At 43.9% G+C, this 20,151-nt stretch overlaps 1 protein-coding gene across 2 annotated transcripts in view; it reads left to right on the forward strand.

The window, feature by feature from the left end:
• Positions 1–20,151, forward strand: part of LOC144679942 (1-phosphatidylinositol 4,5-bisphosphate phosphodiesterase gamma-1-like) — a 249,940-nt gene that overhangs the window by 161,810 nt on the left and 67,979 nt on the right. For both annotated transcript variants that reach the window (XM_078540932.1, XM_078540933.1), the window contains exons 8-13: positions 1,065–1,137; positions 5,225–5,326; positions 6,487–6,605; positions 8,310–8,395; positions 13,633–13,753; positions 17,782–17,950. In XM_078540932.1, the coding sequence (XP_078397058.1) occupies positions 1,065–1,137; positions 5,225–5,326; positions 6,487–6,605; positions 8,310–8,395; positions 13,633–13,753; positions 17,782–17,950 (670 nt within the window). The remainder of the gene's footprint in view (positions 1–1,064; positions 1,138–5,224; positions 5,327–6,486; positions 6,606–8,309; positions 8,396–13,632; positions 13,754–17,781; positions 17,951–20,151) is intronic.

The raw sequence follows: 20,151 nt of genomic DNA on the forward strand, positions 1-20,151 counted from the left end.
GACCAATTGGATTGGCTAACAGCTCCACAGTCTCAGCAGAGCCAGATCCAAGCATTGGCCATTGCTGGGACTACAGCCAGTCCCAAAAGAAGAGGAGGTTATGGAGGCTGGCCTTCTGTTAAGTCCAGGGTATTAGCGGGACTTGGCAAGCAGACCCCAGTGATGGGGGGGGGGTGGAGGGGCTGGGTTTGAGAGGCCAGGAGGGCAGGGTTAAAGGGAGGATATGACCTATATATGACTTTGGGACCTCATCCATTGGGCACAGGAGATACCCCTCCACCCACTTTCCCGACACCAGCTCACCCAATAAAAGTTGCCAGGCTACCAGCTTGGCATAGGCCTCACTTCTGGGGATTAAATAGCGGCAGGGGCAAGATAAGGCACTTAAGTGGCCACCATCCATCGTAAACTGGGAGACAAGTCGGAATGGGCAGGAAGACTATGGGCGGGCCATGCACTGCATTTTATGAGCTCTCCACCTTAAAACACACTGGCAGGGAGCTGTAAAATGCAGCCCAAGGATGAGAATTTTAAAATCGAGGCGTTGCTTAACTAGAAACAAATGTACGTTGGAGAGAACAGGGATGGTGGGTTGAGACATAGGCAACATATTTTGGATGACCTCAAGTTTATATAGAGTAGAACATGGGAGGCCAGCCAAGAGTGATGGGAATAGTCCAGTCTATCGGTAACAAAGGCACAAGAACGATAATGCTGCTTCTGTGCTCTATCATTCTATGATTCTCTGATCATTTTGAGGTACAACTGTTGTTTAGTTATATGAGAAGTATCAGTTCAGATTATGTGCCCAACTCCACAAGTCTATTTAAAGTAAAAGAAAGTGCATTAACACAACATATGCTGATGGAAAAATATGGAACTCAGTCCCAGGTCTCACAACTGGTGAATGGATAGTGCATTAACCTGCAGCAACACTCACGGCACTTCCACTAAAACCACTTGTCGATTTGTTTACAGATCCTAAGCACATCAAATAATTATGTCTATAATGAAAAATTCTGCTACTTCCAGCCGTTAGTTAAATATTATTTTGTTGCATGCAGGAATGTGGAGAGGCCTGAGCTGTGTCAAGTTACGCTGTATGACTTCCAGAAGTTTCTGCAATATGATCAGAAGGTAGGCAGACTGAACCACAAGCCAAGGTGAATCTTTCCTACATTACAACAGTGATCACACTTCAAAAGCACTTAATTGGCTGTAAAAGTGGTTTGGGGTGTTCTGGTGCCCTGAGGGGCACTCTACAAATGCAGCGTTTTCAAGTCTTGAGGCAACAAACCAGCATTGGTTGTAAATCATACTATGCCAGCTTTGCACAAATCTCTTGCCTGATTACATTTGAAGTCTTTCCTACACTTTTGGGTAGTCAATGTTCAGAGAGACATTGGTGCGTCAGAGACATTCTGAGGAGAAAGACAAGGATCTTTTGAAACTGAGAGCGTTGACCTACTAAAGGAGGCCCTGTGGAGCTGATGAATTTTCCTGGAGAAAAAGTTGCGTGAGGTGAATTCCCCTGGAGGTTCACCTCCCTGTCAGCCATAAGATTGATAGAAAAGCTGCAGGAACACCAGAAGTCAGACAATTTTTGAGAAGCACATTAGCAGTAGAGTTGATTATAGAGTAGATTGCATTGAATCTGTGGGAGGAGCAGGTTTGATGACCTGAAGGCTATTTTCTAGTTTCACCTTTTTTTATGTTCTTAACTAAAACCCCTTGTTTGTAGTAAGGTAAATTTGAACTCAATCCAATTAACTCTCCAATACTCGCTTTTCCCAGGTCATGCGCCAACTTTTGCTGACAGCCAGGTGAACTTTGGCCTCAAACCAAACAATCAGAACATACGAACATAAGAAATAGGAGCAGGAGTAGGCCATCTGGCCCCTCAAGCCTACCCAGCCATTCAATAAGATCATGGCTATTCTGTCCCAGGCCTCAATTCCTCTTTTGTGCCAGCTCCTCATAGCCCTCAACTCCCCAATATTTCAAAAATCTATCTACCTCTCCTTTAAATGCTTTCAGTGATCTAGCCTCCACAACTCACTGGGATAGCGAATTTCAGACATTCACTACCCTCTGAGAGAAGAAATTCCTTTGCATCTCAATTTTAAATGAGTGTCCCCTTATTACATAACTATGCCCCCTAGTTTGAGATTCCCCCGCTGGTGGAAACAGCTTCTCAATATCTACCTTGTCAAGCCCCCTCAGAATCTTGTACGTTTCAATAAGATCACCCCTCATTCTTCTAAACTCTAATGAACAAAGGCCTAACCTGTTTAGCCCTTCTTGATAAGTCAACCCCTTCATCCCAGGAATCAGCCTAGTGAATCTCTTTTGAGCTGCTTCCAATGCCAGTATTTCCTTTTTTAAATTTGGTGACCAAAACCGTACTCAGTACTCCAGGCGCAGCCTCCCCAACACCCTGCACAGTTGTAACAAGACTTTCCTATTTTTAAACTCCAACCCCCTAGCAATACAGGTGAAAATTCCATTTGCTTTCTTAATTACTGGCTGCACCTACGTGCTAACTTTTTGTGTTTCATGCACAAGAACGCCCAGATCCCTCTGTGCTGCACATTTTTGGAGTCTCTCTCCATTTAAATAATAGTCTGCCTTTTGATTCTTCCTACCAAAGTGCATGACCTCACACTTTCCTACATTATACTCCATCTGCCAAGTTTTTGCCCACTCACTCAACCATATCCCCTTGCAGATTCCTTATGTCCTCATCACAACATGCTTTCCCACCTATTTTTGTATCGTCAGCAAATTTGGATACATTACATTCTGCCCCATCCTCCAAGTCATTAATATAGGTAGTAAATAATTGAGGCCCTAAGACTGATCCTTGTGCACTCCACTAGTTATGTCTTTCCAACCTGAAAAAGACCCATTAATCCCAACTCTCTGTTTTCTGTGTGTTAACCAATCCTCAATCCATGTTAATACATTACCCCCAATACTGTGAGCAATAGTAATAATAATTTTGTGCAATAACCTTTTATGAGGCACATTATCGAATGCTTTCTGGAAATCCAAATACACTACACCTACCGGTTCCCCTTTATCAACTCTGCTTGTTATATACTGAAAGAACACTAGCAAATTTGTCAAACATGATTTTCACACATGGGCTGGGATTTTCTGGCCCTGTTGAGGGCGGGACCTGCCGCGATCGAGATGGCGCCCCAGCCAGAAGTTCATTGACTTGCAGCAGGACCGGAAGATTCCGGTGGCAGGCGGGTGTGGAAAACCCCGCCCATGAAGTGTGTTAGAGTAGCTAACGATAACTCCTCTTCAGTTTGTTTTTCCCTCTATTTATTTTTTGCTCTTTATTATCTCCCTCCATTTGGCAATGTGCCTAAGAGCAGGAACTGAGTTATAAACTATATCCCACAATTCGGTGTAACATGCATGGGTCAAACATTGGAATGTCCCAATGTGTACAGTCACTTTAAATGTTCAGATTCAGGGTTGCTAGCACCATAATTGTGAGAACCATATCTCCAGAAACTCATGAAAGAGTTTAATTTAAACTGAGCACCTTGCATACCTTATACAAATTAGCAATAACTTTAATTTATCTAGCATCTTTAATGTAAGAAAACATCCCAAACCACTTCACAGGAGTGTAATCACATTGCAGATTGACTCCAAGCCAAAGAAGGAGGCATTAGGACAGATGATCAAAACTTTGTTCAAAAAGGTAAGCAGTGCTTTCAAAGAGGAGAGACAGGTGGAGAGACAAAGGTTTGAATATTCCCTCCTGGTTCAGGAGCGCAATGTCGGGACAATTTCCAGCTCTGCAAATCCAACCAGGAAAATGTGCCCCAGAAGTTTTGATTTTTGGTCCGGGGGCTGATGGGGGGAGAGTGCGGGGTGAAAAATGGGAGCTGTGGCGGGCAACCTCAGAAGGATTTCAGAGGCTGTCAGATGCAGTGGTGGGCTGGGCGCATGGCCTGACTCAGTGCTCCAGCACTTTGTTGAAAATATCAAAAAATGAATAAAGCAAAAAAAAAGCCCTCCAGCCATCACCCTCACCCACCCCAATACACTACCCACGCCCCATTCATGCCAACCCATACTGCCTCATGCCCCTCCACCCACCCTCCATGGTTCCTCATACCCTCCATGCCAACCTATGTCCCTCCAACCCCCCTCCATGGCCCTCATTCCTGATCGTTCCCAAAAGTGTTCCAGAATCATATCTGAGAAGGTATCTTACCTCTACAAAAGGGTACCCCACCTCTCCAAAGCACTCTGGCAGCTTTAAGTCTTCTTCTATTATTTTTAAAGTGCCTGAGTTGTGTTTTGGACACTAGTCAAAATTAAATCTGACTGAGGTAGCTGCACTTTAACATGTACAGTTGCCTCTGTGAACCACGGGTGTGCACATTGGAAGCTACCCCCATTTCCACCCCTCCACCCCCTCCACAAAAATGGCGGAGGCCAGGCTCAAGGGCCAGACTTCCAGATCTGGACCTCTACCTCCATTTTTGCAAAGATGGAAAGCCAAAGAGATTCAGGAAATGAATTCCAAAGTTTAGGATCTGGAATGGTTGAAGGCATTGACATCAGTGGTGAGTGAAGGAAGTGGGAGGATGCACATGTGTACAGAGCTGGAAGAAAGCAGAGTTCTCCAATGGCTGATGGAGATTAGAGTTGTGAGCTGGTGGGTCGAGGGGTTGTGGGGATGCAGGGGAGTAAGGAAGGTAGGGGGGTGGGTGGTGTGGGACAATAAGGCCGTGAGTGATTTAAACATGAGGATAACAATTTTAAAGATTGCCCGACCACAGCTATGTTAGCCAATGGATTGTTTAGGAAACAGTTGCAAGTTGCCAGCTGGTCATGCTTTGCTAATTCTACACAATGAATAAGATTTGATCTATTGAAATTTTAGTAATTGGGAGTGAATGCAAAGTGGCTTGGACTTTTTGCTTTCTACTTAATGACAGTAAATGAGAAGGGATTTGGTCCACTGAAACTCCACACAATAAAATGAATGTGGAAAAGAATTAGCAGCATGGACTGTGGAAGCTGAACAGGAAATCGTATGGTGTATTAGAATCTCTGCAATGGAAGTGAATGGGAAGACATTAAACTCATCCAAATTCTATGCATGTATTACTTTTATTTAACTTCCTGTAGGGAACCATTGTAAGGAGAGCTCATCAGATCTGCTTAATTGTTGTGACTCTTATTTTCTTAGGAAAGCTGGGCAAATGACACCAACAAAGTCCGGGAGTGCATCTTTAATTACTTTAAAGACCCCTTGCGGGAGATATCAGACCCTGTTTTACAACTGGATGAGGTATATATATCTTTGCCTTATTACACTCATTCTCAGTGAACAGCAAGTGAAATGCTCTAAATTTGCCTTGGGCAGAATTGCAATATGTTGTGGTAAGGCTCGGGCCCACTCCTGCTAGTATATAGACCTGTCAAATGGCTCAACTTCAGCCAAAGTTGATCTAAAATTTAAAGTTTGTTTACTTGAGGAAATGATGTGGAAAACTTGGCAAGATCACAGTTTAACCCTCCCTCCAGTAGGTAACTTGACTGAAGCAACTAAGGTATACTAAGAGGAAGCCAGAGAAGAATGTATATCCTTTATACTTTGACTAGAGTGCCCAATGCTTTGAAATCATAGGTGAAAGTCCCATGTAAAATTTTAATTTATAAAGTTTCTTCAGGGAAGAATCAAAGAAATAGCACTTACAAGAAGAGTTTCAACTTGAGGTGTTGGTTTTAAATTAGCTCAATGTACCACTGGATAGTAGGAGTTTGGTCTAATCCTATGATTCCTCAAGTGGCATTCCAACAAAAGAGATGCTTGGACCTTCTCGATGTGGAAGAAGGGAAGAATCATGAGGATTCTTTGTGAGGTCATGAGGAAGAATTGGAGTGGACCAGCAACTTAGGCAGCTCCAGCTCAAACATACTGGCCAACATACCAAAAGCGTTAGCTGATGTATGGGAGTGGTTCTCCGACACCCATGTTATGATGTGTGGCCCTATCAGGCTTAAGAAAAGAAAGATGAAAAATATACACATCTGTACTATTTGTTGTTTGAGAATTCTTCCTTATTCTTCCCTCAAATATGGTGTCCTCTATTCTCTTACTCCTCTGGGTTAAAATCAGGTTCTATCCCATCATATCCTAATCTAGCTCATTTTTTTTCTCAAGAATTCACACATATAGAGTTCCCTAACTCACTAGGTCTTCTCTTTCTTCTGAAATCTACAGGTTTTTTAGAGCCAAACTCAGCATTGCTAACTGCTACTTACAGACTTGTCTTCTTCCTCTATCTTCAATCATGACAGAGTCTTGCCCTTTAGACCTTGACTCTTCCCCTAGGTTTCAATAAAAATGTAAATGCGGTTTCAAAATAGAAAATATAGTAAATTTATTATTCAAATTTATGTAGAATGATGACAAATGAAAATTCATCTGTTTCGTTTGTCTTTTAGTTCTTGGCCTATCTGTTCTCTAAAGAGAACATGATTCTGGATTCAAGGTTTGAACGTGTGACTTTGGAGGAAATGAACTACCCCCTTTCTTATTACTGGATCTCTTCATCACACAACACGTTAAGTAAAGCTCTGTTCAGTCTTTTTGTTAAGTGTGCACAATCAGTTTTGATATGACCGTTAACTTTCTCCCCTTCTCTCCTGAAGGCACTAACTCACACCGGGTTAAGATGCCAGATGTGACAGCCACTTTCTGATCCTTAACCAGTTAGTCATTCTCTGTGTATAAGCTTAGATGATGAGTATTGGCAGGCTGTTCAATTATAGTCAGGTCTAATCCGAATCTCATGCTCATGCTTCCCAGTGATCAAAAGCAAGATCCCTGACTGCATTTTTCACTCTCTGAAATACTGAGTCGCAGCTTTACCCATTCCACCCCATGAGATCAACCAGCTCCACACAGGATAGGAAATCACAGAAAATCCCGCTGAACCTCAATGTTATATCTTGTTTTTAGCCTCAATGCGATTGAAGGACAGAGGGAAGGGGTGGGTGTAGGTAAGGAGTGGTCTTGGAAGCTCTGCCAGATTTAGACATTCACAAGAATAGATTGTGGGAATAGGATGGATGTTCATCTGATTTGCAGTCCGTCGCAAAGTAAAGCTTGAGGGAGTTATAGTTTGTGGAATGAAAGACATGAGTCTATTCACTGTGTGAGCATTAATTTGAGGCTGTTTGGTGATGTGGATTCATATTAGTGGGGAAAGTACCACTGAGCCCAATGTTAGTCTGTGAGGTCAGGAATAACTGTGAAGACAATCAGTACACAGTGTAAATTTAACAATCGTGATATTGCTCAACCCTTGTATATTTTCCTGTGATTTCCGATCTTACTCACCATCTTTTGGACATCTTTAACTGTCTAGCAAGGCAGGTGTGTGATTTACCTTGTTGGTCTGCAAACAGTTATGACAGAACAATTCAGAGGTGGTCTTCTCTCTTACTCTCCCTTTGCAAGCTCTCTGGGTGTGACGGTACCTCCACTCACTGCCTCTCTCTGATGGGCTAACCCTGATGTAGAATGTAATAAATCAATGTGGCAATGATGCATTGCACTCCATTTTACTTCAATTGTTCCAACCAGTAAGAAACACTGGAGGAAATTTTAACCTCTCCCAAACAAAGGGCATGAGATTTTTAGGGAAAGGCTACCACCTGTTGCCATTGGTTGCATGGTCTGTCTTTACTCCGCCTTTGAGAGGTAGGGCACCTCATTATAATAAGTGCAGTTGGGAGTCTGATTAAATTTAACTGGCCGGCTGCATTTCCCAGGCCTCAGGAAGCCAGGCAGCAAAATGGAGATGGGAGCAGGTGGATCATGCAGTTAAAAGTGCTATTTCTAGCACTAATTGTGAGCCAGGAGCAGCAGGAGTATCTTCTGTAATTAGCCATTCAACACCCACAATCCCTCCATTCTGCCCGCAATCTTTCTCAATTCCCCCCTCCATCCCAATTGACAGACTGACACCATTCACCAATCCTCAAGCTTTCCCACTTGCTCAGGACTATCCTCAACAGCCCCTGGCTATGGCCATCTACCGCTGACATTTCCTTGCAGAGATCAGCCAGCTTGTCAATCTGGCCAGTTGCCTGGTGGGATATGGTGTAAAGAAATGATAATGAGGTCCTGCTATTAAATTTGCATGATGCCAGCATTCCTGGGATTTATGAGAAATCCCCACCCCCACCCCGTAAATATCAGGGGCCGTTATTTGTACAAGTCACAGTGACCGAAGATCTGAAATGCTTTTCATCTCTTCCAGGTATCTGACTGGAGACCAGTTTTCCAGTGAGTCATCATTAGAAGCCTATGCCCGATGCCTGAGGATGGGATGTCGCTGCATAGAATGTAAGCGCTCTCCTTTTTCCGATTCTCTTAGCTTTTTTTCCCTTCAGCACTGGCTCCACTGTATTACAGTTCCCCTAAACCATGGCTATTTTTCATGGGCAGTTAATCTGCCAGGCTCAGTGCAGGCCAAGCTCGATTCCAGCATCACCTGATGTCACCTGACATCCATAGGGATGCAGCCGCAGCCAGGCCAACTGGAGAGTGGCCAGGAGTGGAAACATTGGCTGATTGTCTCCTCCTTAGCCTAAGGATGATGAGCAAATTCAAACATTGCTTCCATTGCCCCAGCTGACTCAGCACAGAGTGGGATTTGAACTTGGCTTTTTCTTGGTCTATGTGATTTTCTTATTCATTGAAGAAAAGGCATATCAGTAGTTGGTGTGAGTTGGCATAAAATGTAGAGGAACAAAGGAGGGGAAAGGAATGAGTATTCATGTTATGCAACCTCATTTAATTCACTTCATGCTCCAACAGTAAAGGATATTGTGAATTAACAAGTTCCAGGTGATGTTAATGGTATAGATGTGCTATTTGTACTGTGTTTGTTTTGGGAAAAGAAATGATTGGCCTTGGGGAGGGAACAAGGCCTAGGTCAGTAATGTCCAGTAAAATTAAAGAGTTCAGCATTTTCCCACCTCCCCTGCCCCCACCAAACAGAGAACAAAATTAGGGAATGGGGCAAAACTTTAGCCATGAATATTTACTGGTCCATACTAACAAGTGACTAGAAATTGGTTATACCATATTGTTTGAGTAGTGGAGAGTAAATTTGGTCTATCTTCTATTCACTCAAGGGATGTAGCCAACACTGTTAATATAAGTATTTATTGTTCATCGCTAATTGACCTTGAGAAGCTCATGTTAACCCACCTCTTGAACTCCTGTTGTCCATGTGGTGTAGATACACTCACAGTGCTGGTAGGAAGGATGTTCCAGGATTTGGCTTAGCAATCATGAAGGAACGGTGATATATTTTTCCAGGGCAGAATGGTGTGTGCCTTGTTGGTGAAATTGCAGCTGGTGGCATTTCAGTGCGCCTGCCATTCTAGTGCCTCAACCTTGTCCTATGTTCCTATGTTCTTGGTGGTAGATGTTGCACGTTTTGGAGGTGCTGCCAAAGAAGCCTTCTGGCAGGCGATGAGAGAACCAACACGGGGGGAAACATCTACTTGACCTCGTCCTCACCAATCTACCTGTCTCGGATGCATCCTCCCATAACAATATTGATAGAAGCGACCACCACTAATTTTTTGAGGGGACGAAGCTCCATATTTACACTGAGTATACCCTCAATTGTGTTGTGTGGCACTACCACTGCGCTAGGTTTAGAACATGTCTGGCCACTCAAAGCTAGGAATCCATGAGGCGCTTTTTTAAAAATGTATTCATGGGATGTGGGTGTCACTGGCTAGGCCAGCTTTTATTGCCCATCCCTAATTGCCCTTGAGAAGGTGGTGGTGAACTGCCTTCTTGAACCGCTGCAGTCCATGTGGTGAAGGTACACCCAATGTGCTGTTAGAGAGGGAATTCCAGGATTTTGACCCAGCAACAGTGAAGGAATGGCGATATATTTCCAAGTCAGGATGGTGAGTGACTTGCGGTGACTTGGAACTTCCAGGTGGTGGTGTTCCCATGCATCTACTGCCCTTGTCCTTCTAGATGGTAGTGGTCATGGGTTTGGAAGGTGCTGCCTAAGGACCCTTGCTGAGTTCCTGCAGTGCATCTTGTAAGTGGTACACACTGCTGCTACTGGGCGTCAGTGGTGGAGGGAGTGAATGTTTGGGAATGTGATCCCAATCAACTGGGCTCTTGGATAATGTAAAGTTTCTTGAGTGTTGTTGGAGCTGCACTCTTCCAGGCAAGTGGAGAGTATTCCATCACACTCCTGAACTGTGCTTTTTGTAGATGATCGACAGGCTTTGGGGAGTCAGGAGGTGAGTTACTCACTGTAGGATTCCTAGTCACTGACCTGCTCTTGTAGCCACTGTATTCATATGGCTAGTCCAGTTCAGTTTCTAGTCAATGGTAACCCCCAGGATGTCGATAGTGGGGGATTCAGCGATGGTTTTGCCATTGAATGTCAAAAGGCAATGGTTAGATTCTCTCTTGTTGGAGATGGCCATTGCCTGGCACATGTGTGGTGCAAATGTTACTTGCCATTTATCAGCCCAAGCCTACGATATTGTCCAGGTCTTGCTGCATTTTGATATGGACTGCTTCTGAGGAGTTGTTAATGGTATTGACCTTATGATAGAAGTAAGGGCATTAATGAAGATGGTTGAGCCGAGAACACCAGTAGCGATATCCTGGAACTGAGATGATTGACCACCAACCATCTTCCACCCATCACAACCATCTTCCTTTGTGCTAGGTATGACTCCAACCAGCAGAGAGATTTTTTTTATTTGTTCATGGAGGGGTGGGGAGGGGGAGGGGCAGGGTGTCGATGTCTAGGCCAGCATTTATTGCCTTGAGAACTGAGTGGCTTGCTAGGCCATTTCAGAGTCAACCACATTGCTGTGGCTCTGGAGTCACATGTAGGCCAGACCAGGTAATGACGAGAGATTTCCTTCCTTAAGGGACATTAGTGAACCAGATGGCTTTTTATGACAATTAACAATGGTTTCATGGTCATCATTAGGCTTTTAATTCCAGATTTGTTTCTTATTGAATTCAAATTCCACCATCTGCCGTGATGGGATTCAAACCCGGGTTCCCAGACCATTACCCTGGGTCTCTAGATTACTAGCCCAGTGACAATACTACTATGCCACTGCCATCCAAATTTCTCCCTGATTCCCATTGACTCCAGTTTTGCCAGGGCTCTTTGATGCCATACTTGGTCAAATGCTGTCTTGATGTCAAGGGCAGTCACTCTCACCTCACTTCAGCTCTTTTGTCCATGTTTGAAGTCAAGGCTGTAATGAGGTCAGGAGCTGAGTGGCCCTCAACAGCAGCAGAGTTATATTTGACAACAATCTATAACAGCATGGCACAGCATATTCCGCACTTGACCACTTGACCATTGTCATCAAGCCAGAGGTCAACCCTGCTCAATCAGGAATGCAGAAGTGCATGCCAAGAGCAACACCAGGCATACCAAAAAATGAGGCGCCAACTTGAAACTACAAAACAGAATTACATACATGTTAAGCAGCATGCTATTGACACAGCTAAGCAATCCCACAACCAATGTATCAGGTTCATGCTTTCTAGTCCCACCACATCCAGTCATGAATGATGGCGGGTAATTAAACAACTAATGGGAGGATGCTCCATGAATTTCCCCATCCTTAATTAAGCTGGACTCCAGCTCACGAGCACAAGAGACAAGTCTGAAGCTTTTGCAATCAACTTCAGTCAGAAGTGCAATGTGGTCGATCCATCTTAGCCTCCTCCTGAGGTCTTCAGGCAATTCATTTCACTCCATATGAAATCAAAAAATACTGAGCACACTGGATACAGCAAAGGCTTTGGGCTCTGACAATATCCTGGCAACAGTACTAAAGACATGCGGTCCAAAACGAGCCCTGCCACTGACCAAGCTATTCCAGTATATCCACAACACTGGCAACTACCAACCACATGGAAAATTGCCCAGGTATGTTCTGTCCACAAAAAGCAGCACAAATCCAATCCAGTCAATTTATCGAGTTAGTCCACTCTCAATCATTAACAAAGTGATGGAGGGAGTCATTGACAGTGCAGTCAAGTGGCATTTACACATCAATAGTCTGCTCACTCATGCTCATTTTGGGTTCCGTCAGGACCACTCAGCTCCTGACCTCGTTACAGCCTTGGCCCAACCATGGGCAAAAGAGCTCAACTCAAGAGTTGAAGTGAGAGTGACTGACCTTGACATTAAGGCAGCATTTGACCAGGTGTGGCATCAAGGCACCCTAGCAAAACTGGAGCCAATGGGAATCAGGGGGAAAACTCTCCACTGATTGGAGTCATACCTAGCACAAAGGAAGTTGCTGTGGTTATTGGAAGTCAATCACCTCAGCTGGAGCTCAGTGCTGCACAAGTTTCTCAAGGTGGTATCATAGACCCAACCATCTTCAGTGGCTTCATCAATGACCTTCCATCCATCATAACATGATGATTGCACAGTGTTTAGTTCAGGTCACCATCAACTAGAAACGTAACAGGGCCATTCACATAAATACCGTGGCTACGACAACAGGTCAGAGATTAGGTATTCTGAACTGAGTAAATCACCTCCTGACTCTCCAAAGCCTGTCCACCATCTACAAGACATCAGTCAGGAGTGCAATGAAATACCTTCCACTTGCCTGGAAAAGTGCAACCATACCATTCAAAAAGTTTGAAACTTCGAACAAAACAGCATACTTAATTGGCATCCTATTTACCACTTGAAACATCCGCTTCCTCTACCAGTGGTGCACAGTGGCTGCAATGTGTACCATCTACAAAACGCACTGCAGAAACTCACCCTAGTTTGGCAGTTTTTTCCTTCAGGACTCAGCCAGCTTGATTAGTAGTGATGATACTGAGCCATTCTTCATGATGTTGGGTATTGAGCTCCCCCATCCAGACTACAATCTGTACCCTTGCCACGCCCAGTGCTTCTTCCAAGTGGTGTTCAACATGTGAAACACTGATTGAAGTTTTAAGGGAGAGCTATATGTGGCAATCAGCGGGCCGTTTACTTACCCATATCTGACCTGATGCCATACTTTATGGGGTCTGGAGTCAATGTTGAGGACTCCCAAGTTCACTCCCTCATGACTGTATAACACTGCACCACCATATCTGGTGGGTCTCTCCTGCCAGTGGATCAGAACATACCCAGGGACGGTGATGGAAAGTCTGGGACATTGGTTGAAAGGTATGGTTCTGTAAGTATAACTGTCTGAAACTGTTACTTGGCTAGTCTATGGGACAACTCTCTCCATTTTGGCACAAGTCCCCAGATGTTAGTAAGGAGGACTTTACAGTGTTGATTGGGCTGGTTATCATGCTATATGAAAGGAAGAGGAGGGGTAAACAAATGCACAATTATAATTCAGTCCTGTCACCAGATGTTCATTTATGGTTAGATGTCTATTTAATGTCACCCACTGTACTCTTCCTATCTGCCATAATGACAGGTTCAATTTGCTGCAAAAGGATAATCTACACCTCTTGCAGAAATAATGAGGAATTTCCTTACTAGTATCAAAGGCTTATTTGAATAAATCCATGTTGTGATTGATTGACAATTTGTTTTGCAGTGGATTGCTGGGACGGCCCAGATGATCTGCCAATTATTTATCATGGGCACACTCTTACCTCCAAAATAAAATTCCTGGATGTGCTGTACACAATAAAGGAGCATGCCTTTGTCACCTCAGAGTAAGTTACTCCAACAATTTGGGAGGGCATTCTATATAAGTTTGCAACCAAATGGTTCAAATGTTCATTAACTCCAAAGGCCTCCTCAAACTAATTGTATCAGTCTTGAGTTTCCTTGAAACAAAACATCCTCAATCTCTGTCCTGTAAACTATTGGCCTATCTTCAGTATCCCCTGCCTCTTTCAAACAGTTCTGTGCCATTTTCTCATCATTCCCTTTTCAACTCTTTTTACTCCTGGCTTGGCTTCCTTGACATCCCTGGGGCACTGGCCATACAGGCGGCCACTCCGTCCACTGGCTGTACAGGCAGCCACTCTGTCCACTGGCCATAGAGACAGCCACTCCGTCCACTGGCCATACAGGCGGCCACTCCGTCCACTGGCCATACAGGCGGCCACTCCGTCCACTGGCCATACAGGCGGCCACTCCATCCTCCTCTATCCTTTATGTTCACCTCCATGGTACTGGCCTATCTTAGTTCCATTCTCACCTGGCTAAACCAAACAATCATGTCTTCCTGTTACGGTTTCTTTCCCTGCCCCCACACAGTTGCCTCACATGTGTCTCAAAGCTCCATCTTTGGCCTCTTGCTTTTACTTACCTCCATACAGTTTATCAACAACATCGTTTGTAGATATAGGGTCAGGCCCTTTACTAGTTCTACCTTTCTGCCATTACCCTTAATGCCATGATCACTACTCTGATACCCAGCTGCTTAGCTGCCACAAAGCACCTCAGCATTGGCAAAACTGAAGATATCCTGTTTGGCTCTTAGTGAAAGCCCAGGTACTGTCCTTCCTCCTTGCTGCTCAGTCAGCCAGAGCCTGATGTTGTACAGCCTTAGTATCCTGTTTAACCTTAAATTTACTTTTAAACTCCACATTCTGGCCACCACCAGCATCACTTAATTCCACCTCTGAAACATCACCCTATTCCTTACCCCCACTGCCACTGTGATGCCTACATCCAGCTGATTCTAGGGGGTGGATATTCGCGGAGTCGGGTTGGATGCTGAAGGCCCTCCCCTGTTCCTAGAAGATCCGATTTGTTGCCGATGGGGGAAGGGGGAGGAGCAGGAATCACACAGGTTGGAAACATGAACTCAACAGGGCCATTTGAAATCAGTGCTGAGTTCAAACAAACATCATTTTGGCTATTCCAAGGGTCTTAATCCACAGTGTGGGAGTCACAATTTGATGGAGGTGATGAAAACGCTCTTGAAAGGTGGCTGAGGTCTGTTTAAGTCTCATCATCTGATGTTAGTTAAATCCCCAGTCCCAAAAACATGGGGAAAAAAACAGCCTGCAGCTGTCATTTAGAGTAAAACAAACACCAGCTGCTGGGGTGTATTGATAGACAGGCCATCCGGTGTGGTTTAGAAAAAAATTACCGTCTGTTCCTGCAGTTTCAATAGACTTCATTGTTGACATTTACCAAGGTGTTGTTATTAAAACAGAGCCCATTTTGAATCCTTGGCTGAGTTTCAAAAGCTCCATAACCACTTATCTCAGTGGGGGCTGAGTTCACATTCTGATTGACAGTTTTAAGAACTTATTAAATGATTAACTGTCTTTCATGTGGTTACTAAATGGAAATTTTTTGTTTTTATAACATACTGACACTTGAGGGGATTTAAAATCTTTGAATGGGTTTCACAAATGAAAGGTTTTTTCACTATCAACTGTGCATGAGTGAAAACTCTCTTAGATTGTTGGAGGGTTTTTTTTGTTGCCACATGGCTCCTGTGGTCTGCCCATAGTGGATACTGGATGATGGGTTATGGAGGCAGCATGGGGTATGAGGGGGCATGGGGGTATGACGTGACATGAGGATATGAGGGGACATGGAGGTGGCATGAGGGTATGAGGAAGCATGGAAATGGCATGGGGTTATGAGGGGGCATGGAGGTGGCATGGGGGTATGAGGGACATGGAGGTACCATGGGTTTTATGAGGTTTGGTTGGTGAGGGTGCTGAGGGCTAGACGGCCTAACAACCTTTTATAAAACTGGGCCGAAGTCCCTGAGAACTGACACAGGCCTTCTAATCAGCCAGCTCCAACACTTGTCCACCTACATGGCCACTTCTGAACTGCCTCAGGAGTCAGCAGGCTGGATTCAATCACGTCCCTACCTCCACAGAGCAAAAATCAGCTTGCAGGGGTCCTTTCTATGGAGACGGGCCTGTCAGTTTGGGAGATTTCCTGACTAAGGCTTCCCTTGTCCATGGTGAAAATCTAGCTCTAAGTCTTGCTCTCCTATCTATTGCAATCACTACTCCATTGGCTCCCTTTCTGCTAATTTCAAAACTCTTGTTTTCATCTTACAAGTTGCTTCATAGCCTTGAATTGTGGTTCCAGTCCTGCGTTCCTGCCAGCACCCTCTTCTCAACTCTGCTTCCTTTTCAATCCACCTTCCTACAGATGTACTCCATAAATTGAAATAGTCTCTTCAAATATCTCTACCAGAGCGAGTTGTCTCTGTCACCTCTTTGAAAATCAACTTTGATTTGACTCACTTCTGGTCACTGCCCCATCTTCCTTCTCCCACCATCACTCGATGTCTGGGAGACATTTTAGAATGTTTTGTCTCATTCTTCATTATCAGTTCTAAATACAATAAATGTGACATTTAAGTTATTAAACTTAGCCTTGTCTTTCTTATCTCTTTAAGAGATGGGCTTCCTCAGAACAGTTAATTCTCAAGTCAGAAGGATTTTTAATTTTTAAAAAGTCTTTGGTCTGGCACAGCTGGTTGATCTCAGAAATGTCTGGGTGTATCTATCAGGAAAGGAGTGATAGGCTGGGTCTCTTTTCTCTTGAAAAAAAAAAGGCTGAGGAGTGACCTAATAGAGGTCTTTAAAATTATGAAAGGTTTTGATAGAGTGCATGCAGAGAGCATGTTTTCTCTTGTGGAGAACAGCATAACTAGAGACCATCATTATATGATAGCCACAAGGGAATCCAGTAGGGAATTCTGAGAATGTGGAACTCGCTACCACAGGAAATGGTTGAAGTGAATAATATTGATGGGCTTAAGGGGAAGCTAGACAAACATATGAGAGAAGGGAATAGAGGGTTATGATGGTAGATTTAGATGAGAAAATATGGAAGGAGACTAGAAAGGAGCGTAAACACCAGCATGGACACGTTAAGCTGAATGGCCTATTTCTGTGCCATATATTCTTTATATAATCCTATGTAGCTGGTCGGTCTGCTCCAAGTAAGGCTCTATAGCCAGTGTCCTCATCTTACATGAAGTGGGCACCTCAGCTATGCATTAAATGGCATCATTCTGATCCAAAGTATTTAAGTGTGCCAGGGTCAGGGGCACAAACAAAGAGCAGGTCTCTTTTCCCCTTATCTCCACCACCACCGATGCCCCCACACCCACACCTCCATTTCTGTCAGTGAAGTGGGACCAGATAGAATTTTAGGCAGTGCAACTGTTGTGAGAGCTCCCCACAGGTGACATTATATTATTAACTAACTGCGCAAGCTAAAGGATAACTCAAAATAAAAGAAATTCTTTTATATAGCTGCCCTCACATCCTTGGGCCATTCAAGTACTTAATTAATGAATCCATTTTGAAGTTATGATGTAAATAACTGTGACAGCCAATTTGTGCACAGCAAGGTCCATCAAATAGCAAATGAAATCAATAACCAGATAATCTTTCTTTGGTGATGTTGGTTGAGGGATAAATGATGACCAGGGCACCAACAGAACACTTTGTTCCTCTGGAGCTATGACAAATTAGCACGTTCCCAGTGCTGCACCAAAGTAATGATTATGTGCTTAAGTCCTGGAGTGGGGCTGGAATCCCCAATCTTTGATATCAGAGACAAGAGTGTTACCACTGAGCCCAGCTGACAATAAACTCTATAATATATGTTTTTTTTTCTTAATAATGTGTCTGCATCACAAATATTTAGGTAATCCATTCATATTTATCAAGATGAGTATGGGAACTGCAACAACAGCCAAAATTATACAGGGTGTTACTGATTTTAAGTGTGTACCTTGTAGGTATCCGATAATCCTCTCTATTGAAGACCATTGCAGTGTTGTGCAGCAGCGAAACATGGCATCTCATTTCAAGAAGGTCTTTGGGGACATGCTGCTGACCAAACCTGTAGACATCAATGCAGATGAACTCCCATCGCCCAGTCAACTGAAGAAAAAAATCCTGATAAAGGTAGGTGAGGCAGTAACTTATTGTGGCAGGAATACTGCCTGTCACTTGAATCTGCCTGCCATGTTCAATTCGAGACCTGTTGTGTTGTTCAACTGAGCTGCTGCTGATTCTGAAGTATCTTGGGCCAATTTTAAATAGTTTTGCCAATCTCTTCATATGCGTCATTCTTTCTTACATTGAGAAATGTAAACTCACAGAGCAGGATATCACCAAAAATGAAAGGAGAAGAGAAAAAAAATAAAGGACTAGCAGTTAGGGGGGAATTTATCAATAGTTGGCCACTGAGGAAACATTGAGCAGGTTGGGCCTATAATCACTGGAGTTTAGAAGAATGAGAGGTGATCCTATTGAAACATGTAGGATTCTGATGCCGAGAGGATGTTTCCCCTCATGAGGAATCGAGAACTAGGGAGCACAGTTTAAAGATAAGGGGTCTCCCATTTAAGACAGTATTGAGGAGGATTTCTTTTCTGAGGGTCGTTAATCTTTGACATTCTCTTCCCCAGATTGCAGTGGAGGCTAACTCATTGAATATATTCATGGCTGAGTTAGACAGATTTATGATCTATTTTTGATCGTTGTTAAATTAGTTTAAGAAATGAAGGCTTAGATCCTTGCTTGTGTAGCATTCCATGGGCACTGAATGCCCTTCAATGCCTCCCATAAAATGATCATTTTTCATGTACACACTTAGTGAATGAAGGCCGGATTTTGTAACAGGAATCGGGCAAATAGCAGTGGGGAATAGGTTTCAGACAATACAGTGTTATTGCTACCTCATTTGCATGTGCCTACCCATTTTATGCTGTTATTTCCAGTGGCTGTCAGAAGTGCTCTTCCATTTTTGGGCAGATGCATGCAAAGGAAGAGTAGTAGCATTATAATATCAGATGGGATGGTGGCACAGTGGTAATATCACAGGATTAGTAATCCAGAGACCTAGCTAAATGATCTGGGGTCATGGGTTCAAATCCCACCATAGTAGTTGATGGGATTTAAATTCAATTAAGAAAGTCTGGAATTGAAAACTATCGCAGTAGATATCATAGATTTTTATAAAAACCCACCTGGACCACTAATGCGCTTTAGGGAAGGAAATCTACCATCCTTACCTGGTCTGGCCTACATGTGATTCCAGATCCACAGTAATGTGGTTGCCTCTGAAATGGCTTAGTAAGCCACTTAGTTCAAGGGCAATTAGGGATGGGCAACAAATGTTGGCCTTGCCAGTGATGCCCACATTCCGTAAAAGAGTAAATAAACTTTTAAAAATATGCTCAATTCTCAGCCTCATTTGTACTGATTTATATTCACAGCGGGTTTTACATGGATGTCCAGTGTCCAATTATTGACCAATGTGGAAATGAGGCCCTTCAGTGAGGCAATCCCCTACTTCACACCTAAGGGAACAGAGTGACCTGCTGGGCTTCCCCAAAGCCCCTGAGCTCCTCCTGCCAGCCTTAAAATTGAGAACAGGGTGGGAAGTGACCAATTTTTGGTGATTTAAGGGCCTCAATTGGGGTGAGGGCAGGTGGGCCACTCTATGCTTTGCCCGCCCTACCTAAAATTGGAGACAAGTTGGGATTGGGTGGGTGGATGGTGGGAAGACCACTTGGGGAACTTTACAGACCCCCCCACCCGCAAACCTGCAGGTGGGGTATTGTAAAATTCTGCCCCAGGACTTCTGGCAATTGCTGTAGTCACAGTCCTGCCCGCTGCACTGCTGTCACTGGCAGTGCTGGGACTACAGAGCTGCCGGCCAATCAGTTTGAGTGACGGATGGAAGTCCCGCCTCCAGTCAATTAAAGCGCTCTGTTAAATGGCTCTGAGGCTGCTGTGATCGGCGAGGTTGCATTCCTCACCAACCCTTCGGGTGGCAGAGTGAGAAACCCCCACCATCCAAAAAGTCCTGCTCACCAGTCCTAAATCATAATAATCTTATAAAACTCTCAGCTGTAACAGAAGTAAGCGATAGACTTCAAGCGGATAGAGATAGGCTGATGGAAAAGGTGGGTGTAGGGCAGATAAAGTTCAACGCAAAGAAGTATGAGGCGATGGTAAGAAAAATGAGGGGAGAACACAAGAAGTAGGAGCAGGAGTAGACCGTATGGCCCATCAAGCCTGCTTCATCATTCCACCTGATGAGAAAATACAATTTAAATGGTACAATTTTAAAAGTGGAGCAAGAACTGAGAGACCCG

The sequence above is a fragment of the Cetorhinus maximus genome, chromosome 4 (genome assembly GCF_964194155.1).
Source record: "Cetorhinus maximus chromosome 4, sCetMax3.hap1.1, whole genome shotgun sequence".
Lineage (NCBI taxonomy): Eukaryota > Metazoa > Chordata > Chondrichthyes > Lamniformes > Cetorhinidae > Cetorhinus > Cetorhinus maximus.